Source organism: Rhinolophus sinicus, linkage group LG02, assembly GCF_036562045.2.
Source record: "Rhinolophus sinicus isolate RSC01 linkage group LG02, ASM3656204v1, whole genome shotgun sequence".
Lineage (NCBI taxonomy): Eukaryota > Metazoa > Chordata > Mammalia > Chiroptera > Rhinolophidae > Rhinolophus > Rhinolophus sinicus.
In genome coordinates, this window is record NC_133752.1 from 97,685,496 (window position 1) to 97,711,218 (window position 25,723).

The 25,723-nt window shown below is 37.3% G+C and overlaps 1 protein-coding gene across 5 annotated transcripts in view; it reads left to right on the forward strand.

Annotated features, from left to right (window-relative positions):
• The window catches only part of MYO3A (myosin IIIA), a 217,461-nt gene that overhangs the window by 186,202 nt on the left and 5,536 nt on the right, over positions 1 to 25,723 (forward strand). For 4 of the 5 annotated variants that reach the window (XM_074324949.1, XM_074324951.1, XM_074324950.1 and 1 more), the window contains 3 exons: positions 14,070 to 14,176; positions 19,525 to 19,565; positions 21,135 to 21,278. In XM_074324949.1, the coding sequence (XP_074181050.1) occupies positions 14,070 to 14,176; positions 19,525 to 19,565; positions 21,135 to 21,278 (292 nt within the window). Of the gene's footprint in view, positions 1 to 14,069; positions 14,177 to 16,134; positions 19,473 to 19,524; positions 19,566 to 21,134; positions 21,279 to 25,723 lie in introns of those variants that run through there. The other variant, XM_074324952.1, reaches the window with a different exon arrangement.

Sequence of the window (25,723 nt, forward strand, 5' to 3'; positions counted from 1 at the left end):
GGCAAACACCATCCTAAATTTTCAGATTCTGGTTTTCTTTATAAAACATCTTAGGTTTGCCAATCTCCTGAACACATTTAAACCAAGAATTCCCACCACCCCATTTCCTATTCCTCTAGTTCTAGTGATTTTCCCAGACATCCCAAACTTCACACAGATGCACACTTGTTGAAGGGAGTAGATTATCAGTACGACAGTTGTATTTACTTATCCTCAGATTTATTTCATGATATAGATATAGATATAGATATTAGTTTTGTCCTCCTCAAATAGATTTTCAACTCTTTGCAAGCAGGACCATGTTGTATACTCTATATTCATTTTTCATAATCCTAACACATTTATTCATCACACAGTAGACATTCAATAACTGCTTATTAATTGACTAGAAAGATGCTTAATCTCCTCAAGACTTATACTGGAGCGAAGTGTAGTGGCCAGAGGAATGAAGATCGGAAAGTTTGGTTTTTATTAAAACAAAAAAATGTAGCATCACATTTTTTAAATGTTCACTTATTTCCGTATGTTGTCTGCTTTAAAACTCCTGTGGTCAGAGAATAAATTCTTGTAATATATAGAAGTCCTGTCTCCTTAGCTTGTCAGAATTGCTAACCACAGGATTTGGAAACTTGCAATGCAAGCAGCTGCCCTCACCTCAGAGGCAGGTTTAAGTGATACCTGTTAGCATGGGTTCAACAGGCCACCCTCCTTCCCCATGAAAAATTTCACTTGGGAAATGAAAATCAAGCTCACTTACAAATAACTCTTTCATTAAAATAAGCCTAAGATTCACCTGAAATGTTAATTATCTCATGCTTCTCAAAAATCTACGGGCATCTTCAAATGATTGCTACACCCAACACTGTTATAAGAACTCAGTAAGCCTTAGCTAGGTTTATGTTAAGTGACCTGTAAAAGCTTCTTACCGACTCAGAAGAAAGCCCTAGAAACATGGATAATAAATTAGGGTAATTAAATTCTGCAAATTTTAACAAGTTGTAACCTTATAAGATTTCTCTTTCTGTGAGACATGCTTAAATGTACAAAGGTGCCAAGAGTAAAATACGTAGTGTCCAAATGAAAACTGAGGAGCTAATTATGAAATTTAAAAATAAAATAAGATCAACAACTTATTTTATATCTTTGTTTTGATAATAATTGTTATAAATTGAAACTGATATAAACTAAATGCACTTGCATTTTCGTTGAGAGAAAGAATACAGGCGATATGTAACTAGATAGATCCCAATAAATGCTGTTATATTCATAAGTATACAATGACATTGTATTATATCTCCCTGAATGGTGTGCACAGTGCTCCTTTTGGGGGATGTTTTTCTTCTTAATTATGGTACACCTGGTGATTTGTGTTAATCATTATAACAAGAAGAAAATGATGAATTGTAGGACAAACAAACCCTGCTAACACGAAAGCATGTTCTCCTGTCTCCTTTTACAAAGAAGTTAACTATCCAACAGGCTGCAATTTTTAAATGGGTTGCAAGGTTAACAAATAAGGAAGCTATTGTAATTCCCATGCTTCATTTACATAATATCATCAGTAAATTCAACACTAAATCAGAGCAGTCCTTTCTGTGCACACATATGGTAGATATGATAAAAATGCTTTTATGTTGCTCTCAGAGTTAAATGTCGGGAAAAAACATAGAAATTTTCAATTTATTTCTAAATGTTTATGGCATTTAGATTTATGCAATAACTCTAGTATTTTCAGTTATGATGGTGCTGATTTGATCCACTTCATTTTTTAGGAATGCTTATCATTTTACCGATGTAGTGCTGGCACCTGGAAATGTGTATTACAAACTGTCTAAGATATCTCCAAATGTATCTATAAATACACTTACGTTCTTGTGAAAGCCGGGTAGCTTAAGTAAGGTTGGGTTATATATTTTATAGGAATGATATTTCACTAAGACTAGAAAGTAAAGAGAATTCAGAAGTTATATTGCTTCCCACCCAACTTACCTCTGGGGGACACTTACCTTCCTGAGTTTATTTGCTATTCCTCTTTCTTCATAATAAGTAACACTAATTCCCCAAACTCTTGCAAACAACAATCCTCAGTATCCAAAAAGAAATAATTTTATTTACAACCTTACAATTCAGTGAGAATCATTTATTTTTAACATTTTAAGTATATTAAAACACTAATCATATAAAACAATTTGCCTGACAAAAGTTCACACTCTGAAGTGTGGTTTCTGATGAGTTCATTGAAGTAGTTCAGACAAAACACTTGAGCTAGAAATCTTAGACGGAAAGAGCTAAATTATTTCTCCTTATTCCTTACTTTTTATGTACTCTGAACTACAGAGGACATGGAGCTAACATGAAAAGAGGAAAGTAATGAACAACACACTTCCCCCCAACTTCCCATTAAATTTTTGTTTGAAATGCACGAAAAGGACCAATAACATCAGCAACACTGGAGACTGAGTTTTTTTCATTACAGATTTCTAAAAATCATAACTATTGAAAAGGAGAAGATAGAATTGTAGGGATATTAGTAAACAACCTTAATTATGACCTTAAAAATGCAAAGAATGAGCCAAAATAATAATTGGCACTAGCAATAGAATTCAGCCAAGATATATAGATACACAGATATTCTTTCCTATAAAAATTTATAATGGAAAAAGAGCTCATTGTAAATAACAGCAAAAAAAAAAATGTTTTAATACATTGAAATAAAGCTAGCAAGAAAACCAAAAGGAGACAAAAAGAAAAGGTGGATAATGGAATGACACACTGTGTTTCTGGGTTGGAAGGTAATATTCTAAAATGCCCTATTATAAAATTAATTTCTAGGTTTTAAAAAATTGCATTCAATCTCTGTGAGATTTTCTTTAGAACTTAAGAAAATGCTTCCAACAAATTATTTGTAAATTTCAGAAAAAAATAATTATAAGTGAGAACTTTTTCTTATTAGATAGTAAAATAATAATTAAAACCACATGACTGTTGTAAAAATCAACCACAGATTAATGGAACAGAGTAGCTAACTCCAAAATTGACCCTAGTATTTCTGAAAACCTGTCACAAAAAGATGTTGTGCAAAGCAGTAAGAAATGGATGGATAATGCTTAAAATTTTTCTGATTTGGAGAGAAGACATGATAGTCTTACCTTATGCTAAATGCTAAAATATTTCACAGATATATTAATGATTTAAATGTTAAGAAAGAAACCAGATAATATCAACTGAATATTTCGCAATCTCTGCTTAGGAAAGAATAAAGTATAAGAACTAATAAATGAATTGCAAAGAAAAATTGTGATAGATTTGGACTACATAAACATTAAAACTTTCTAGAGATTAGAAAATATCATTAAAATTCAAAGAGCTAAAGACTAACTGGATAATATATTTAGAACAAATGGAAAAAGGATTAACATATGTAATGTAGAAAGAATTCTTTTAAATCATTAGGAAAAGCATTAACACCCCCAGTGGAAAGGTGGGCACAAAACATGTACTTATTTATAGAAGAATAAATGCAAATGGAAATAAGCATATATACTCATATGACCACCATAGAAATTTAAAAAAAAACAATTATAATAAGTTGCTATTTTTTACTTATCAAAATGGCAAGGATAACAAATATTTTTAGCGATGTGTGTGTGCTAATTTAATTGTTCTCAAACAGTAATGGTGAGACTGTAAAGAGTCAACATTTTGAAAAGTGATTTAACAATATGTAAAAAAAAGCATCGTAATAGTTGATATCTTTGACCCAATAAACCTACATATGAGAACATAGCCCAAGGAAATAATCAGAGCTGAAAAATAAAACTTTATGTATGTAGCAAAAAATAAAATGAGACAATAATAAAATGATTAATAAATAATGACACATTCGTATGTGGACTAGTAACAGCCCTTAATATATACTTTTCAAAGAATAACCTTTGCAAACTGCTAGCTACTCTAACTACAGGATAAAATATTGCAGAATTGGAGTTGGAATACTGTAAATAAATCAGCTTCATCTTCCCTCATGAGGTGGTTCATTAACAAGAGCACCTGTGCAGAGAGCTCTACAAAAGTGCAGGGACTGGTTGAATGAGAACAAGGTGCCCACTTGCCAGTAGCGTAGACACTCTCCATCCCTTGCTGACTTGGACCGTCAGCGTCCACGTCTGTATAAAGTTAAGAATCTGAATAATACTACTGCAGCCTCGTACAGAGCGCCACAGCCATGTGTGATGAGACTAGTGTCATCTCCAGATATGTCATCTTTGCTGCCAAGCTATCTTGACCATGGAAAGTTTTCTTGGCATCTCCTCTAGCCATGCTTCTGACCAGACAAGCTCTAATATGGAATAATGGCTTCTTTAAAATATTGATATATTTCACTTCCGCTCGATAGGAACCACCTATCTGTGTGACACACAGTATGAGCAGAGGACAAGAAAAGACTAAATGCTGCTTTTTAAAAATTAGGTAATGTTTTTCTAGTCTGTGTTTTTTAAAGGCCAATCTGAGAAAATGACTATGAACAGTCAATAAATAATTTTCTAAAATTTGGTTCTTTGGGAACAGTTAACATAGGTATTCACCTCAGGCTATATACCCAAATATTTTTCAGATAAACTCAATATAATCTCAAAAAATAACCAACGGGTAATTAGGGGGCCTTAGACAAGTGATATTTATGCCACCTGAGTTTCCTTATTCTCCAGGCAAGTGAGTAGGTATTTTTGATGTTTGACTGTATCCATAACATCATGGATGTTCATACACACTTCAGCATCACACCCAACAAAAATGGTGCCCGCGAGTCAATGTCATCGTCACATCATCATGCATTCTCATACGCCTCTGCTAGGGTGTCCTCCTTTGATGACTGTGAACATGAATGCAAGATGGCTGCAAGTAAGGGTGTAACCTAACCCCATGCTCTAAAACAAAACTAACTCACCTTTGAGAACTGTAATCCATGACCTCAGCCCAACCGAGATGACACGGTATGTACTGATCATATCCAAGAGACAAGTGATGGTCCAGAGGCTACATCTAGTGGTCTCACGCCCCACACAGAGCTGCTTTATTGTCCTCTGTTTCTTCTGTGATGTAACTAGAAGAGACATGGGCAGAGGCAGGCTGGGGAAAGTAACTTACCTAAACCTAAGAATGTAATTAAAAAATGAAATGCTCCATTTTCAAAATTCTGGATAGAGTGTTAATGTACCCAAATCGGAGAGTAGCAAAAAGCTTAAAGCCAATGACCTTTTGGGTGAGTACAGGGGTAAGCTGGCTCGAGGGCATCAGTGTTCAGTTTGTAGAAAAGAAGGAGCCAAAGGAATTGCTTGAGCAGTTCTCCAGGTGAGTGGAAGCTGGTAGCTGCCTATTGAGAAGGTCAGCAGAAGCCCGTGAGTGTTAAGGACACTCAGAGCTGGAGAAGCACCTGCCCTTACAACTCTTCACCTCAGGTGGACTCAAAAGAATAAAGATAGACCAGAGAGGAGAGGGAAGCTAGTGGTCAAATCTGGGGCAATGATGAGAAGGTATCTCCAGGAGCTCAGAGCATGAGGCAGAGAGGAGTGATGCAAACTGAGCAGCTCACCATGGGTAGGCTCAGAGCCTGTATACAGTTCTCTTCCAGAGGGGCTGCCCCAGCTGAAGGGCAGAGGAGGTGAAAGGCAGAAACAGCAGCTCTAGAAGGCAGCTTGCAACCTTGACTAGGGCAAATGCTGCCTTGGATATGCAGCAAGAAATATTCCTTCTAAGATTTCCTGTACGCCACGATAATACTTAAAGTTCACAGACTGTCAGGAGTAAATGGAAATGCACAAAAACTACAAAACTGATTTCTTACAGAAGAAATCACAATAACATAAGTGCCTTTCTGATCTGCTAATATCTGATTTACATGTGATACTTAAGTAAAGTATACTCAGTGTATATACTTAAGTAAATAAAAGAGTATAATTATCATTAAAATGAGAATAATACTGAAATTTAGTTTTCTAAAGCAAATAATATTGACAATGAGTTTTAAATCTATCTTCTTCTGGATGCAAAATGTTGAGATGTTTGTCCATTTGGTATTAAAAAGGAAATGTTCATTCCTGGTAAACTAAGACACTTAATGAAATCATTACCGGAACTACAATATAAATAAATACTTTACCTTCTGGCTATTTAGTATAACAATAACCTTTACCAGCTAATATTTATCATGCACATCACACAGAATAGTCACAAACCTAATTTCGCTACTGCCAACATTGATATGCTGCTGATCATTTGTGATTGTAAATGTTTATGTCACTTTTGTAATTAAGGGGTTAGAATGATGTTAGAGAGAGTGATTATACTCCCTCAGAGAAACAAAACTTTAGAGGAACAAAAAACAAACTTACGCCTTTCTGAAATATTTGTATGCTGATAAACGCATGGGAAGTTTGCTTTTAAAAAATACAAAATAGTATGGGGAAATGTAATCTGAGCAGTCAGAACCCAGTGAATATATTCATCAATAATTTTCACTTGCTGACCTCCCGTTTTGCATGGCAGTATCTGAAATGAGACACTCTTTAAGTATATTCAGCCCTCTGCTTCAGATTGTCCTAACATCAGTGAAATAACACTAAAGCAGATTCTGCAAGATAAATGAATTAAATAGAAATTCTGAAAATTCAATGCATTTTGGCATTTTTTTAATTAAAATTTATTGGGTGACAATGGTTAGTTTTGAAACCAATTACATAGGTTTCAAGTGTACAATTCTGTAATACATCATTTATATATCACATTGTGTGTTCACCACCCAGAGTCAGTTCTCCTTCCATCACCATATATATATTTGACCCCTTTACCGTCTTCTACAACCCCCCAACCCCCCTTTCCCTCTGGTAATAACTAAACTGTTGTCTGTGTCTATGAGTTTTTGTTTCTTTATTTATCTTGTTCCTTTGTTGCTTTTAGTTTTATATCCCACATATCAGTGAAGTCAAATGGTTCTTGACTTTTTCTGTCTGACTTATTTCACTTAGCATAATAATCTCAAGATCCATCCATGTTGTCGCAAATGGCATTATTTCATCTTTTCTTATGGCAGAGTCATATTCCATTGCATATATACAGAAGGTGCCAGAAAAATGTATATACATTTTAAGAAAGGAAAAAACTATTACAATTCTAATGCTCAGTATATACCGATAACAAAAGATGAATACTAGTCACATTTGACTTCTGCAATTACAAGAGGTGCTTAAAGTGGTTACCATCAGTGTAATTTTGATATACAGTTTTTTCTTTATTTAAAATGTGTATACATTTTTTGGCACCCTCTGTATACCACATTTTTATCCAATCATCTATCGAAGTACACTTTGATTGTTCCCATGTCTTGGCCACCGTAAATAAAGCTGCAATGAACGTTGGAGCACACGTATCTTTATGTATAAATGTTTTCAGATTTTGGGGGTAGATACCCAGGAGAGGGATTGCTGGGTAATATGGTAATTCTATTCTTAATTTTTTGAGGAACATCCACACTGCCTTCTATATCGTCTGCACCAATCTGCATTCCCACCAATAGTGTATGTGGGTTCCTTTTTCTCCATAGCCTCTCCAAGACTTATTATTTGTTGATGATAGCTATTCTAACTGAAGTGAGGTGATATCTCATTGTGGTTTTTATTTGCATTTCTCTGATGGTTAGTGATGTTGAGCATCTTTTCATATGTCTATTGGCCATTTGTATGTCCTCTTTGGAGAAATGTCTATTCAGGTCCTCTGCCCATTTTTTAATTGGATTGTTTGCTTTTTTGTTGTTGAGCTGTGTGAGTTCCTTTTATACTTGGATATTAGTCCCTTATCAGAGGCATTTGCAAATATCTTCTCCCATTCAGTTGGTTGTCTCTTTATTTTGTCAATGATTTCTTTTGCTATGCAGAAGCTTTTTAGTTTGATATAGTTCCATTCATTTATTTTAGCTTTTATTTCCCTTGCTTTTGAGGTCAAATTCATAAAGTGCTCTTTGGACCCAAGGTCCTATGTTTTCTTCTCTGAAGTTTATTGTTTCAGGTCTTATGTTTAGATCTTTGATCCATTTTGAGTTAATTTTGGACCATGGTGACAGACAGCAGTCTAGTTTCAGTCTTTTGCACGTGGTTTTCCAATTCTCCCAGCACCATTATTGAACAGACTTTCTTTTCTCCATTCTATGTTTTTGGCTCCTTTCGCATTTTGACATTTTTTATATCAAATAATGGCAACCCCAAATCTATCACGTGTCTTTTAACTTTGTTGCCATAATAAGGTTTCATCTATTTTTAATAGGCAAATATGTCAACACATACCCGCATGCATATTTATAATTATACATAAATGTGACTATACCATACATTACAGGATTCTTTTTAATGCAGTCGTTTTTCATTTTCTCTTTTTTCCTGTTTCCTTCCCCTTCATACACTCCTGTTCTCCCTCCGCAACCCACATTACTCTCCCTTAAAGGAACCCTTATTATAAAACATTTATTCTTTAATATTTTTTGCAGGTATGCATATGTGTACTTATACATACATACAGACGTAGAGATTTTTCTCATTCTCTTATATAAATAGGATCATAATATAAACTTATGTGTCTTGCTTTTCTCCCTCAGTACTTTAGCAGGAATCCCTGCACATCAACGGGAATAGCTATAATTTATTGTTTTTACTGGCTGTGTAATAGTCCATGTGTGAATCATCGCATAACCTTTTTCCTGTTGTTAGATACTCACTTTTTAAATTTTTTGACACTATGAAAAATGTTGCGGTAAACATCTTTGAAAATATCTTTGTATATTAGGGTTTTAATTTATGGAATAAGTCCCCAGAGGTGGTGTTATTGAATTGAAAGATATTTTTTTTGTGATAGATTGCTTTCTTAAAAGGCCCTGACAATTGACATTTCCTTCAACAATTTGTGAGAATATACTTTTTCTGACATCCTGTCTAGCAGTTAAACTTCTTTTTAATCTTTGTTAAGGTGTCTGAAATAAAATTATTTCATTATTATTTTATATATTTTCTTGTCTGCTAGTAAGATTAGTTGTCTTCCATGGTAATTGGCTTTTAGGATTTGCTTATCTTAAACTTTCTGTTTATATTTTTTGCCCATTTTTCAGTTGGTCTGTATTTTCTCAGTCATTTGCTAGCACTTGTATTTATTAAAAATACCAACCCATTATTTGTCATCTGTATTATAAATATAATTTTCCAAATCTATTATGTGTCTTTTGACGTCATTGCCATAATAAGGTTTTCATCTATTTTTTAATATGCAAATATGTCTATTTTTTTTATGACTTCTGAGTTTGGGTAAAGACATTTGTACCCCTAGATTGTTCATGAAGTTGTCTGGGTTCTCTTTCAGGAGTTTTGTTGGTTCTTTTATTTATATATTTTTTTAAGCGTCAGGAATTTATTTTTTATATCTAGTGACAATAGTGATCCAGTTAACAAAGTATATTGAGTATATACTATTCACTTAGCACTGCGTCTCTAAGCTAAAATGGAATCAGTCAAACCTCTTAGCCGCAAATACAGATCACCAGTGACAAGGCAAGAGGGCATCAAAACCTAAGTCATGATCTGTGCCATCCAAAAACATAAGGTCCCATTACTTACAAAAACAAATCACAGGCAAAAACAATAAAGTTCTATATTATTTTGCTAGGGCTACCATAATAAAGTTCCACAGACCAGCTGGCTTAAACAACAGAAATTTATTTCCTCATAGTTCTGGAGGCTAGAAGTTCAAGATCCAGGTGTTGGCAAGGTTGGTTTCTTCTGAGGGTTCTCCTTGGCTTATAAATAGCCATCTTCTCCTTATGTCTTTACATCATCTTCCTTCTATATTTGCCTGTGTCCTAATCTCTTCTTATAAGGACACCAGTCCTGTTGGATTAGGACCCACCCTAATGACCTCACTTTAAGGCCCCTTTCTCTAAATACAGTCATATTCTGAGGTACTAGGGGCTGGGACTTCAACATATGAATTTCGAGGAAACATAATTCAGCCCATAACACATTTCAAATAATGCGTACAACTGTAAGTACCATTGGTGTTCACATGAGAAAGACCACTGGACAGTCAGTGCAAGTTTCTTGGAAGAGATAGGAGTGGAGACAGGCATTGAAAGATGCTTAAGACTTAAGTGAGACTATGAAAGCCTCTCTGTGAGAAGATGAGAATAAACAAAGTTATAGCTATAAACGTGGTGTGTTGGGGGTTCCAATAAGGGTACTAGGCTGACCAGAGGAGATAGTTAATTTGGGGAGGGGGGAGTGAAAGGTAAAATTGAAACTGCTGACATTGTAAGTAATCTGGATTTAGAAGTTTAGGCTTAATGAAGAAGGAAAAAAGAAGTGTCGTAATTTTTTTTAATGAAATTTCTCACAAATGAAAACTGGATTTTCCTTCTTGAAATACCATTTAATATTGACAGAAGTTGATGAATGTGTGTTTATAGGAAATTAAGAAGAAGGATAAGACAGGGCAACATCAATGTTTTCAAGCAGGGGGACAGAAATAATGATGCCATTGAGGGAATGGTATACAGAATCCTAGATGGAGAAGAAAGGTGACCACTGGTTCTTCTGAGTCTGAGAGTCTGAGATGAAAGTTTTCAATAAGAAATTCGGGCAGAAACTCTGGGGGTGCTGAGGTGAGAGGGTCAAACCTGAGGTATACATTAGGAAGTCGTCAGTGTGGAGTGACTATGGAAATTGCAAGGAGCTCAGAGCAGGCAAAGGGATTATTTACTCATCCAGCAAATTTTTAATAAGCATTTACTATGTGTCAAGCGTTTCTTTAAGTGCTAGACTTACAAAGATAAATAAGATGAGGTGTCTGCCCACCGGTACCTCATCCTCAGTCATAAAAGCAAGGAGTGGTCAGTGTTAAATGATGAAGACGTCAGAGATAATAAAGACAGATAAAGGGCCTTTGGATTTGTCGATAAAGTGGTCATCCTTGACCTTCTAGGAGGCAAGTTAAATAGAGTCTTGGTAGTAGAAGTCAGATTGAATGGGGAAAATTTGATGAGAAAATGAAGATAAGAGCAAGACTTCCTTTATTTCCAGAATCTGATTTGTTTTCACTCTCTTGGCATTTACTCAGATTGTTTGCCACCTTCAACTTAATTAATTTTTGTTACAATAGTATTGTTCTGATATTTTAATTCAGACTTTATATGATATTAAAAGTCAGGTTAAAATTTAGTCACAGGTCACTTTCATGTTTCTAAAAACATAATAAGTTGATACTATATTTTTATCTTTCCATTCAGATTCAAATGAGCAATATAAATGGATATGACCAATACATTCTAAAATGATAAAAGTTTGCAAGAGCTAATAGAAGCTGTTTAATAATCAGCACTGGGACAGAAGGAAAATAAAAAACTATGCTGGCTTTAGCGTCTCTCCTTGTGCCTGTGACAGTCCAAGAAAGGAGGCAGATAGGGCTGTGATATTTAAATTCCCTTCACCTCCTCTCTCTGCTCCTGTGGAGAAGGGAGAGAGAGAATGGAAGATGAACTTCCAAGGACTGGATGGAAAAGTGCTTTTACTTCTGTCTATTACTAATCCCTATTAACCAGGTCTCATTAACAAAGACCTCATTTTCTTTTGTTATATTCAAAAAAGATGGTACTGTATGGTACTGTATGATTGTCATGGTTTTCTATTATTAGCGTTGTTTCATGCATTACACCTGTACGCAGTACTCCTAACTAGCTGAACTCTGTCATCCAGCAAATTCCCATAAGTTTTTAAATGAATGAGCTGGATAATGTTAGACTATAAATGCTATTGTGATCAGTATGTTTACCTAGTGGGGCGGGCATCGGACAGAATTTAAAGTTAGCTATAGATGAGTCTCTGTTCTGATTGAAGCTGATTTACACTGCCAGTCATGGCTGTTTACGAGGTCAGACAATTAAGTTCGTGAACTCATCCTAGAAAAAGTGCTACATACCTCATTGCTGAATATCACTACGGTGACCTTCGAAGTACTCCCCTTGGGACGCTATGCACCGATGCCAGCGCCTAGTCCACCCTTCAAAGCAATTTTTGAACTCTTTCTGGAAAGGCCATCAGAGCTGTGGTTGTATTACCCTTGATGTCCTGAATGTCATCAAAATGTCTTCTTTTCAATATTTCCTTTATCTTCAGGTAAAGAAAGAAGTCACTGAGGGTGTTCCAATATAGTTATTTGTTTACTAGCTCAACATTCCCTCACAGACAGTGCCGTGTGAGCTGGTGCATTGTCGTGATGCAAGAGCCATGAATTGTTGGTGAAAAGTTCAGATCATCTAACTTTTTCACGCAGTCTTTTCAGCACTTCCAAATAATAAACTTGGTTAACTCTTTGTCCAGTTGGTACAAATTCATAATGAATAATCCCTCTGATAGTAAACAAAGGTTAGCAACATTGTTGCAACAAGTTCACGAGCTTATTATAATTGTCAAACCTCATACACGTAGTATTAAATATTCATTGATTTGATTCTCTTTGACTCTGTGTGATTAGTGTGGTTCGGAACAATTCAGTTTCTCTGTACATCTAAGAATTAGGGATCATTACTGTCCCTTTATTATAGGCAATAATGATCTGTTAGTACCCTTAAAGTTCAGCTAAAAAAAAAAAATGTATACTCAAATACCTGTTAACCATAGGCCGTTCTCCAGTAAGCACTGATAACCCTCCCCCACCTTGATCCTGTTTTATTCATCAAGCAGACAGTCCTGCAAAATGCAGTCAGGGGGTGGGTTGTCAGACATGAAAAATAGACAGAAATACTTCATGAGAAGCCTGTCAGCTCTGTAAGCATAAAGCTACTTGTAATGAACACTAACAACCAAGCACGCAGATCATCGAGCTCTGATGATGTGGCTTCAGCTTGGAGAACTTGGCTATATTGACAGAAAAGGCAGAAAAAGATGACCAACTTTATTCTTTCTTGGTTAAGGTTTTTAAAGTCAGATCTGAAAATTCTAATAGTGTGAGATTCTAAATTTTGGCAAAAGGTTAGATTAGGCTTTTAGGAAAAGAGTGAAGCCTGCAAATGAGCAGTCTCCTTGTTTCAGCCGTAACCCGAGGTGGTACTTTAAGTGAACACCAGGCAGGGAGTGCTTGGGCAGGCACTGGGTGAGGCTGGTCACCCAGTGAGGCTGGTGATACGAGGAAAGGGGGCCAGCAAGAGTCTATGAGCATTATACCCGGTTTAAAGATTTCTAGCAACTTTGTCTCCTCTTCCTATCCACCCTCTGAACTACAGTACCCTGTTCCACATTACCAAACTGCATTTCTTTTATATACTAGGGGTGCCAAAAAAATGTATACAAGTGGACACTTTGGTCACCATTGCTCAAGCAGGAGAGTGCCGTAATCAGAAGTGTCTGGACACTGATGGTAACCACTTCGAGCACCTCTTGTACCTGCAGAAGTCAGATGTGATTTGTATTCCTCTTTTGTTATCAGTACATATTGAATATTACAATTTTAATAGTTTTTTCCTTTCTTAAAATTTGTATACCTTTTTGGCACCCTCTGAATATATATATATATACACATATAAGTTATATACACATATAACTTAATTTTTTAGGGTGACAATGGTTAGTAAAATTATGTACATTTCAAGTGTACGATTCTGTATAATACATCATCTATATATCACATTGCGTGCTTACCACCCAGAGTCAGTTCTCCTTCCATCACCATGTATTTGACCCTCTTCTACCATCCCCCCTTTACCCTCTGGTAACCACTAAATCATTGTCTATGTCTGTGCATTTCTTTTCTTCCCTTTCTCTGCTCCCCATTACCTCTCTAAGTCCTAGACCACCAGACAATTGGAAGGAAGCACTTGGTGAGGAATATGATGAGAGTGGGTTGGGGGAACAAAGGTATTTCCTCTTTCTCCTAGCTTTAGCCCCAGTGGTATGTATATAATTTTTTTTACTTACCCCAAAAGGAAAACACTGTTTGATGATAGTCTGTAATTGAATACTTGTTTATGATCACCTTTCTTGTAGGTATCTCTAAAGGAGAAGAGCCAAAAATATTGAGACCCCCAAGACGGCCCCGGAAACCCAAAACATTAAATAACCCTGAAGACTGCACATACTATTACCTACTGCATGTAAGTGGCTCACTCTTATTATCAGATGGGAGCCATAACATCCAGCACCACCAGTGTGACCACACTAGGCCTGTCAAAAGGGAGAGCTATGCAAAAGGGAGATGCCCCTCAGCTTCCGCTTCAGCTTCCGTGCCCTGTGCCTGGCTGAGGATCTGGGCACTCGACTCTCCTCCAGCTCCGATTCCTCAGTGTCCAGGCCTCTCCCAGGGTCCCGTAACCCCCATGTCCTCCCAGCAGTTTTCTCTGCTGGTCCATTAATCTGAGCTGATATGCAAATAGGAACCCAGAAAGAGAAGCACGTCACAACAGGAGTTTTCCAGAGAGGGACCTTAAGGTGAATGGGTGAGTTACGGTGAAAGTAGAAGAAAGGGAAGGAGGGGAAGAACGAGACATTTACTGAGCACCTTTTAAATCCCAGGCCTGGGATGAGAGCCGTTTTCATATCCACTGTGATACCTAATCCTAGAAACAGCCCTTAAGCGGACATCCCATCTCACAGATCAGGACTCTGAGACACAGACATGACACTTCTTACTTGTCAGGCCCATTATTGTACTGAAGTCTTCTGACTCCACCGCTCCTGTCACTCACTGGGTGCAGCATGGGCGCTTGTTGGCATCACCCTGACAGCCTGCCCTTCCTCTCATGGCCCTGTTCTCTGCGAATGCCACCATCATCCACTTGGTTACCCAAGCCAAGAGCCTGGGTGTCCTGGCCCTCGCTGTCTCATACCTGACATCTAATCAGTCGCTCTAAAGTGTGGCTTGCTCCCAGTCACCTCCCTCCTCTGATCTCACAGCGGCTGCCCTGTTTCAGACCATCATCATTTCCCACCTGGAATGTCTCAGGCCCTACCTACGTGCTTCTCATCTCAGCCTCTCCAGCCTGTCCCAGAAAATTTCCTTAAACCATAAATTTGATCATGTTCCTCCCTTGATAGACCCTTGAATAGCTCAGCAACTCCCTCAGCATAAAGTCCAGACTCCTTCTGAGGCCGAACAGCAGAGAACAAGATTAGAAAGTACCAAACATTTCCTGTTAACCCTGAATATAAGTAGTAAATGATGCTCAGTGATCTTCATTAAATGCAACTGAAATGACGAGTATCGTGGCTTCAAAGAGATACCATTCTCAGTATGAGAAATGATAAGAGACTTTGAAAAAAGGAGGAAGGTTTATGACTAAAAACCAACCAGTCAGTGAGAATTATGAAGCAGATTCTAAGCCTCACAAATGAGTCCCTTCCCCACCAAAAGTTTACTTGGTCATTGAACCATTATTTTTTAAACAAATGTAGTGTTTTAATACATCTTAAGTTATTAGTATCTGGAATCCTTTTTATAGCCCTGAGTCTTGAAATCTGTGGCTCACTGAAAAATAAAACACAGAAAACTAGTCTATTGTTATAAGTGAATACACATCATGTGCTTGTATTTATCGGCCCTTACCAGGATTCGGGGTACTACACAGACGTGAAATTTACAGCTATGATGGGGCCCCACTCCCTTTACCTTTCAAAACACTTTCTGTAATTTTAAATGGTCTAAATACATTATACTGCACATTCTAAACCTTTCCTTGATGACCCCAGGTCACTGTCATGCGCAAAAGTGTTTGTACTTTATTCAGTTCTGTATTTAGCAGGGAGGCTCCCTGACCGTGATGTCCAAGACAGCATCTCATCTCTCTGTGCCCCCCGGCCTGCTTCATTTGTTTCAGAGCATTTATAAATATTTATTTCTCTACCTGTCTCCTGTCTGACTATAAGCTCTGTGAAGTCAGGGACTTCGCCTGCTGTTGCCGGAACACGTGTGTTGCTCATAAATAAAAGACTACTTGCTGAATAACACACTGCTGTAGGACAGGGCTCTGGGGGCTGCCGAGCTGTGGAAATGATTTCCCTGAACCTGCCCGTCACCAACAGCTGTGCTGTCAAGTTGTGTTACTTATTTTTATAGCTTTTCTTTCGCCTCGGATGTCACTTCTTCATGTGGTCATTCTGATTGCCCGAACGTCAACACCAGCTCTCTTCTGTGATTTGATGCTCTTAATCTCTTACGGCTGGGAAATGTTGCTATTATGTAACAAATAGTAGTAAGCTGAGCCTAAGAAGCCTGCCTGTGGAGGAGAGAGCGTTGTCTGGATATGTGCACCGTGCTGCAATGGTGTGTGGGCTGCTCTAACACTCAGAAGCTGGGCGGCCACCCGCAGAACGACTCAGCGCCAAAAGTTTCCTCAAAAAAATGAGTAACTGAACACAGTCATAACAGAGGTCCCTTCTGGTTTGATTATTTTCTCCAGTACCTTCCCTGAACTACGGCAATGGGTAGTTTGGTTATTCCAAGATTTTTTTTTCCTATGTTTTGGCGACTTTCCTTATCCTTGTAAAGGCCTCTAAATAAATAGTGTATTTCCAAAAGGAATGTAAGACTGTGTCCACCATGATAGAATTAATGTGAATTTTAAAGTTTTGTCATAAAACATATTTCTTCTTTTTTTCAGTTTCAGGTGTACAAAGCAACATAGTGATTAGACATTTACACCCCTCACAAAGTGATAATCCTAACACGTCTATCCTCCTGACACCGTACATAGCCATTGTAATACCGTTGACTGTATTTCCTAAGCTGTACTTTATATCCCATGACTATATATTTTTTTAATTATAGTTGACATTCAATATTATTTTATATTAGTTTCAGCTATACAACATAGTGGTTAGGCATTTATATATTTTATGATGTGATCCCCCTGTGAGTCTCGTACCCATCTGACACCATACATAGTTTTTACATTATTGACTATATTCTCCATGCTGTAGTTCACATCCCCATGACTGTTTTGTGACTACGAATTTGTACTTCCTAATCCCTTCACCTTTCTCACCCATCCTCCCAAACCCCTTCCCAACTAGCAACCATCAGTTTGTTCTCTGTATCTATGAGTCTATTTCTAAAACATGCTTCTTTATGTCAGGTGAGAGGGGAGGTAGTGTAAAGCAGCTGAGTCTTCAAACTCCTCTGAGCTAAGAGCTCGGTTCTTTTAAAAGCCTCCTCAAGAAACACCCTCACAGGAATATCTCCTCCTTGAGTCATGTTTGTCTCCTTGTCTTTCTCTCTTCTTTACTCTAGTTCCATAAGAAGCTGCTTCTTTTTTTCCATTTCAAATTTCAAGTTGCTAATTTGTAATTTCAAAACTTTAATTGAAAACATTGCTTGTTTTTGCAATAAATGTCCCCAATATACAGTCCCATGTAATAAAATTTATGTTAAATCCTCTTCCTTGGCATAAAATATGCTTCCTTCTTCACAGATTCACACTTCTCTTTTGACCCTAGCAGATAGGAAACTAGGAGACAAATGTAAGACCCCATCTTAACACATTTTTGTCCTCTTTGTTTCTTGTTTACAACTTCTAATTTATTACTTTGATTATATCTTTGCTTCTAGTATAAGCCATCTTAAGTAATTTTTGGAAAATATATTATTAACATTTTATTAGAATATCCTAGCACAGGCAAGAGTGAAATAAGCCTGAACAGTATTTTTCTCTTCTAAGAATTCCTGTAACTGAGAAGCAACTTATATACACCACCTCCCAGAAGGAAATGCAGATCCAGAATAAAAAGGGGTCCTTGCAATTTGAGAATTCAAGAGCAGAACGTTATTTGATTCTTGGTTGTATAAAGGGAATCTCTGTCACTCAACATCATGCTATATCATTTAAGCTTAACTTTGGATCATAGAAAATTGTTACCACGAACAAGACAGACTTTTTTTTTCAGATAATGGATCAAGGTGGCAGGACCTCTGTCATATTAAAACAACCACAACCCGCACAGCAAACACCACCCTGGTCCCAGGTATCATTAACTGGATTGCTAGGGGCCATTGTACCTAAGCTGGTAATACAATTATTTATAAGCACCTCCTAGCCTGGGGCATTAGGTCAAGAACGTGAAGTAATAGGAAATGAGAAGGAGGACAGAAATGTAATTGGTGTCCTGCCCCTTACATTGTCTTTTCCTCAATGGTCCACTCCTAGACTTGATGCATATAAGCATTCACTTCTACCCCATCCACCCACTAAAATACCAACAAATAAGAATTAAAGAAACTATGGACACCCAGAGTACTGGGCTCACAGCTCTAGACTGAAATTATGAGACTGAAACTAGGATGCCCGACTACAATTGACAGCCTCCACCATAGCAGAAACGAAAAAAAAGGGGAGGGGCGGGATTTGGGGAAATGAAAGAGAAAACATTCCAATTTCACTTTATTTCAGAATGAATAAATGCACGTGCTTCACAGTTAAAAAAAAGAAAGAAAGAAAGAAACTATGAACTGTTTGACTCATCCAACATTTTAGTATATTACAAATCATGAGGATAAAATGATTTAGTGTGTCTGAAAGTACTAGGAAAGCCTTCAATACTTCCAAACCATTATTAATTGTCATTTTTATTATCATGCCCTTTTATGGTGCCGGCCCACTTAATATCTGCATGAGGGTTGCCATAATTATAGTATCTTCAGCTTGTTCGCAGTGAATGGGATATTTGTTTTCTCAACGTAAAAGACATACGTGCTCTTGCAACAGGTATATACATGAGCTCAAATATATTGAGCTAGTGAACCGTGAAACACATTACTAATGTTAAAGTACAAAAGTTAATATTGCTTTGTATGTAAGGTAAAATGAAGTACCATTTTGTTAGTGTTTAAATGGAAGCATTGATTAAAATATATCTAATTATATCTATACGTAAATAACTTGTGCCTTGATGCATAAAGTTCTCAACTATAAAAACATTTTGGAAATGAACATATGTATCGTCTGTGCTGCACTTTGATGTCATAAATGGGCTCCTATAGGGTGATGTCACATTTCATTCTTTTGTAAACTGTTGCAGCTGCCCTCGCTGTCACGCATCTGCTTTCCCTGCAGGCAAGGATGACATATAAGCAAGGCATCAGAGCAGCCTAATTAATCTGCCTAAGTCACAACTGCATTTGCGAAGAGAGATGGATTTTCCAGAAATTCTGACATGTTTTTCCCCCATTTGTAGATAGATAGACCTTAGTTAATCTTGTGTATACTGGTCACTGTGTGGTAAACTCTTTCTTCATATGAAATGCAAAGATTAATCACAAATTTGTAATTAGTAACCTTTGAGTAAATTGTATGTCTTTAGATTTTAAAAATATTGTATCCACTTGTTTACATCTAAGTTAGCTTTATGGGAACAAATGTATTTATATATTAAGATTATAGTAATATATCAATTACATTATATTGAAATCATAATATTACATAGATTTTTAAAACTGTTCTATTCCCTTTAGAAGTCAATCCAAGAAGAAAAACGAAGACCAAGGAAAGATAGGTAATTATTATTTCTAGATTTCAATAAGTTATCACACCAAAATATCAATCTATGTTCAAAATCAATTAATAATCACCAATTTTATGTGGATAGATTTGGAAAGTAGTGTGCTCTCAATACAATTATATTATAAATATCTGTATGTGGTTTACATGTAATTTATAAGATCTTGTCTATTGGAAATATACTGAGCTAGTACAGTGCAAAGTGTACATTAAAAACTCATAGTTTTGAATGAATTGTACTGTCCCAACACAGAACTTGCTTTTCTGGATTCATTGATGTGGTTTTGATTGGGCAATTTGAACATACCCATGTTCATGATCTTTCTTTCCCCAAACTCCTTTTTGATTTTTAGTCTTCAAGACATGTTAAATCTCACTTTTATGGATTTGTTCGGTAGATAAGATTTCTTTCACTTGGGGCGGTCGGTTGGCTCAGTTGGTTAGAGTACAGTGCTCATAACACCGAGGTTGCCGGTTCCCACATGGGCCAGTGAGCTGCACCCTCCGCAGTAGATTGAAAACCACGACTTGACTTGGAGCTGATGGGTCCTAGAAAAACACACTCTTCCCCAATTTAAAAAAAAAAAAAAAATTTTTTTTAAAAGATTTGTGTTACCTGCAAGTGGGGTACACTTAAATTCACACTGTTCCCCTTCCTTTTCCAATATTTCAGCCCACCAATACTTTACTATTTTAATATTTTACCACTGTTTCAAATCATCTAATTTCCACTGTGCTAACAGCAATTAAGGGTTCTGTTAAGCGTGAGTGGACACAGAGTCCCTAATTTATGAATCAGTAGCATTCTGAAAGTTCATTTATAAATTGGTATCTAACTTGAAAAGCACATTGCCCCAGAAGCACTGTAACACCTGGTGGTTTTCCAGACCTATAGCTGTTTACCTCATATGAAGCCCCATCAGACTACAGATACTGAATACCACAGGTACCAAAACCGTAGGCAGAGTAGATCCAAGAATTAAAATGGTTGAGGGAACACACTGTGTGTGTTCCATGTACAGGAATTAAAATCTAGGACAAAAATTAATTACCAGAAGACCAACAGGTAGGGGGAGGATGGAAGATTACCTGTAAAGGAAGTAAAGGAAGATCATGAAAGTTTGTGTACATCATTGTACTGATAAAATTGGAAGGGCTGTGTGTTAGTACATAAAGATCAGCTTTGCTTGTAGTGATCTGAGGGTCTGCGGTGAACCCTGAGCTGGACTAGCCAAACTGGAACACTGTAATCACTGACTACCTAGTAACGACTACCATTGTGCCAAGTTGAATGCGACAGAATCAGGGAAAGCCGCTTTAGCAGTTAGTGCTCTCTTAAAGGTAAGAGATAAGGGTTTGGGGGGGGGTGTTTTTTAATTTGTGGTATATACTTGTACAGTTTTTGCACATTTCAAGACTTCTCCTGTTTCCTTTGATACATACGTGTATGTGTTACTCCTAAATTATAGTAAATAACATTAAAATAAGGAGGCAAGTATCCTATAAGTTTAAGTGAATAGAAAATTCGATTCATACAATGGTGTGTTTATGTGTTTTTTTACAGTCAGGGAAAATTATTAGATTTGGAAGATTTCTATTACAAGGAATTTTTGCCCAGTCGTTCTGGACCAAAGGAACACAACCCTAGTTTAAGAGAGCGAAGACAAGAGCAAGAACTCCAGAGTCAGTGTTTCAAGGCCGATGAAAGGTAATAAACTACACGTTGAAGTACAGCATTTTCAATCTTATACTCACAATTCCATTTCTGAAGCATTGTCATTTCATGTATGTGTAATGACAAAGCATTCTAACTCAATATTACATCTTTGATTGACATGTCGTTTAAAAGTAAAATCATAGGTATCATGGCAGCGTAATCACACGTCCCAGTTTTTTTAGCACAGTCCCCGTTTATACCTGTTTTCCTGGTGTAATCATTAATAACACTCCTCTTTAAAAGTATCTCAGTTCGGATGATAAATGTATGGCCATACTAATTATAAACAACAAACCATATCCAAAATCTTTGGTTAAGCTCTAACCAATGTAATTTTAATCACTTATTGGTTTCTCAATTATACTGTGTAATTTCTTAGAACTAGTGATGTCAGACCAAATAGAAATATTTGGGAGAAAGATTCATTTAGAAATATGTATTTTTTATTTGATTTCTCACTTTGCTACAGACTTTGACCTAAAGTAACTTAACCGTTTCTAGCTTACTTACTACTTTGGGAATATTTTTTTTCTTTCCCCAAATGTTCTTCATGAAGATTTGAAATTGCAAGTTTGAAAATGTGGTCTATGAGAAATGGAATCAATGACAATCCATGAAAAGCTCTTTTTCCAGAATCCTAAGCAAATATCCTATCAGCCCAGGGCACTCAGGACCTCACACCCATGTCTTCTACCGTGTGACATGATGGCTAAGAGAAGAGGTTTTAGAGTCAGATTTGGATCCTGATGCTGCCACTTAGTAGTTGAGCGACCTTGCTCATGTTATTAGACCTCTCTAAGCTTCCGTTTCCACGTCTGCAAAATGATTTACTAAAAATTGCCTAAGCATGTTGTCTAGCGATTAAATGAAATGATGTATGTGAGGTGCTTAACACCAGAGGTGGCCTAGGGCAAGGGGTCCATAAAGGTGGCTATTACCATCTTATTTGCTTTTCCAGAATCTACCTGAACTAAGATTTCCTCCTCATGTACCCAAAAGAAGATGCATTCTTTTTTTTTTTTTTTTTGAGAGTACAGGATTTTTTAAAAGATTTTTATTAAAAATGTAGCTAACATACAACATTATGTTAATTTCAGGGGTATACCATAGTTATTCAACTTTTATATATCTAAAGAAGTGATCACCATGATAAGTCCAACCACCATCTGACACCGTACTGTGCTATCACAATATTATTGACTATATTCTCTATGCTGTACATTACATCCCCATGACTTACTTGTTTTATACCTGAAAATTTGGACCTCTTATTCCCTTTCACCTTTCCCCCTTCTTTAATTTTTCAATTACAATTGACATTCAATATTATTTTACATTAATTTCAGGTGTACAGCATAGTGGTTAGATATTTATATAATTTAAGAAGTGATCACCCCGACTAGTCTAGTACACCTAGCACTATACATAGTTATTACCATATTATTGACTATATTCCCTATGCTTTACTTTATATCCCCATGACGATTTTGTAACTACCAATTTGTGTTTCTTAATCCCTTCACCTTTTTCACCCTGCCCCCAACCCCCTCCTGTCTATCTCCCCAACAAGTCTAGTACCAATATGACACCATATAGAGTTACTACAATATTATTGACGATATTCCTTATGCTATACCCTACATCCCCATCACTAATTTCTACTTCTTAATCCCTTACACTTTTTACATCCACACACCCAACCCCCCTCCCATCTGGCAACTATCAAAATGTTTTCTGCATCTATGAGTTTGTTTCTGGTTATTTTTTGTTTATTTTGTTCTTTAGATTACATATATAAACGAAATTATTTTGCATCTATCTTTCACTGTCTGACATACTTCACTTAGCACAATACCCTCCAGGTCCATCCATGCTGCCACAGATGGAGAGAAACAATTCCCTTCCATGGCCAAGCAATATTCTATTTTATATATGTACAACCTCCTCTTTATTCATTCTTCCATTGACGCCAATCTGCCTCCACATCTTGGCCATTGTAAATAAAGCTGCAATAACTAAATGGATACACATGTCCCTTCAAAGTAGCATTTTGGGTTTCTTCAAATAAATACCCAGAAGTGGGGACCTGGGTCTTTCTTTGTCTCTTGTTATAGTCTCTGTTTTAAAGTCTGTTTTGTCTGATACAAGTATTGCTACCTCAGCTTTTTTGTTTTATTTTTCATTTCCATTTTCATGAAATAACTTTTTCTATCTGTGTGTGTCTTTCAATCTGAAGAGAGTCACACACAGGCAGCATCCGAGTATATAAGGATTTTATTTTCTTATCTATTCAGCCCTTCTGTGTCTTTTGATTGGAACATTTAATCCATGTATATTTAAATTAATTGTTGATAGATATGTAGCTATTGCCATTTGATTATTCATAATTTTGATCTTTTTTTCTGTCTTAAAGAAGCCCCTCTAAGATTCCTTGTAATACTGGTTTGGTGGTGATGAAGTCCTTTATCTTTTTCTTGTTGAGGAAGCTCTTTATCTGTCCTTCGATTTTAAATGATAGCCTTGCTGGGTAATCTTGGTTGTAGGTCTTGCTTTTTTTCACATTGAATATTTTGTGCCAATCCCTTCGGGTCTGCAAAGTTTCTGTTGAGAAATCATCTAACAATCTTATGGGGGCTCCCTTATAAGTTACTAGTTGCCTTTCTCTTGCCACTTTTAAGATACTCTTTGTCTTTAACCTTTGCCGTTCTAATTATAATGTGTCTTGGTGTGGGCCTGTTTGGGTTCATCTTGTTTGGGACTCTGGGCTTCCTGGACTTCTGTTTCTATTTCCTCACTAGATTAGGAAAGTTTTCAGTCATTATTTCTTCAAATACATTCTCAATCCCTTGCTTTGTCTCTTCCTGTGGTACCCCTATGATGCAAATGTTGTTACAGTTGATGTTGTCCTAGAGATCTCTTAAACTATCTTTTTTGTACTTTTGTTTTCTTTTGTCTGTTCTGATTGGGTGTTTTCTGCTACCTTACCTTAAAAATCACTGATTCGATCCTCTGCTTCATCTAATCTTCTGGTGATTCCTTCTAGTGCATTCTTCATTTCAGTTATTGTATACTTCACTACTGATTTGTTGTTTTTTATGGTTTCTATGTCCTTTTTTATGCTTGTTAACTCTCTGTTGAAGTTCTCACTAAGTTCCTTGAGCATCCTTATAACCATTGTTTTGAACTCTGTCTCTGGTAGGTTGCTTGCCTCCATTTTGTTTAGTTCTTTTTCTGGAGTTTTCTCCTGTGCCTTCATTAGGGATGTATTTCTTTGTTTCCCCATTTTGGCTGCCTCTCTGTGTTTGTTTCTATGTATTAGATAGGTCTGCTGTTTCTCCCAGTCTTGGCCAGGTGGCCTTATGTAGTAGGTGCCCTGTGGGACCAGTGGCACAGTCTCCCTGGTCATCTGCACTGGGTGCACCAGGAGTGTCCATTGTGTGGGTTGTTTGTGCCCTTCTGTTATAACTGAGCCTTGATTGCTGTTGACATGCCAGTGAGTGGGATTGACCCTCAGGGTGATTGGCTGTGGGGTTTGGCCACATCCACAGCTTATGGGCTGCTGTGCAGAGGGCTGACCCCACTGAGTGCAATTGGCCCCAATGGGCACTGGTGCTGTTGAGTCATCCCTTTCAGTGTGCCACTGTGGAGCTAATTGGGTGGTGCTCTGCTATGGTCTAAAGCCAACCTCCAAGTATGTTGATTTGGAGGTTGCTCCGGTGCAGGCCCAGGTCACCCACAGCCTGTCAATGGCCAGGGACTACCTGGTAGGAGCTACAAAGCAATTCATGGTTGTTCGCTGCCTGTGCCAAACCTGGAGGCACATGGGAGAGGCCACACTTCAAACTAAGGATAGCTGCCACTAGTACTGGGCCTATAGGACACCAGCAGTTTCCTGCCACCTGCCGGCTCCTTTATGTTTCAGCAACTGAAAAAGCCTTCTTTGGTATGCAAGTTGGGTGAGACAGGGTCTCAGGGAGTCACTAGAGTGTGAAGAATTGTGGTCATCAGGTTAATGTAGATTCTGTTTTGGTGCTAGTGCTGAGCCTAGAGCTACTCAACAAACTCTCAGAGCACACCGAGGACAGTCACCACTGCCTATGGCCCACAGACTCCAATAATTTTCCAAGAAAGAGTGCAGTGTGGGTGGGGATGGCTACTAGGTAGAGAGTGCCTCAGGTGTTGGGGGATTTGGGTGGGGCAGGGACCCAATGAAGTTCATCAAGCTAATTCAAATTCAGATTTGGCCATGGGTGTGGAGGAGGGCTTAACACAGGAAAGATGGTGCCTCCCTGCCAGCTACACAGGAAAATATCCCCTCACAGGGAAAATGGCAACTGTCCTCCAGCCCTCTCGATGAAGTAACACACCTCAGTCTATACTACGTATGTCTCTGACACCCTCTGAGTCACTGTCCCTCTGCTGGAGCCCAGGGTGCA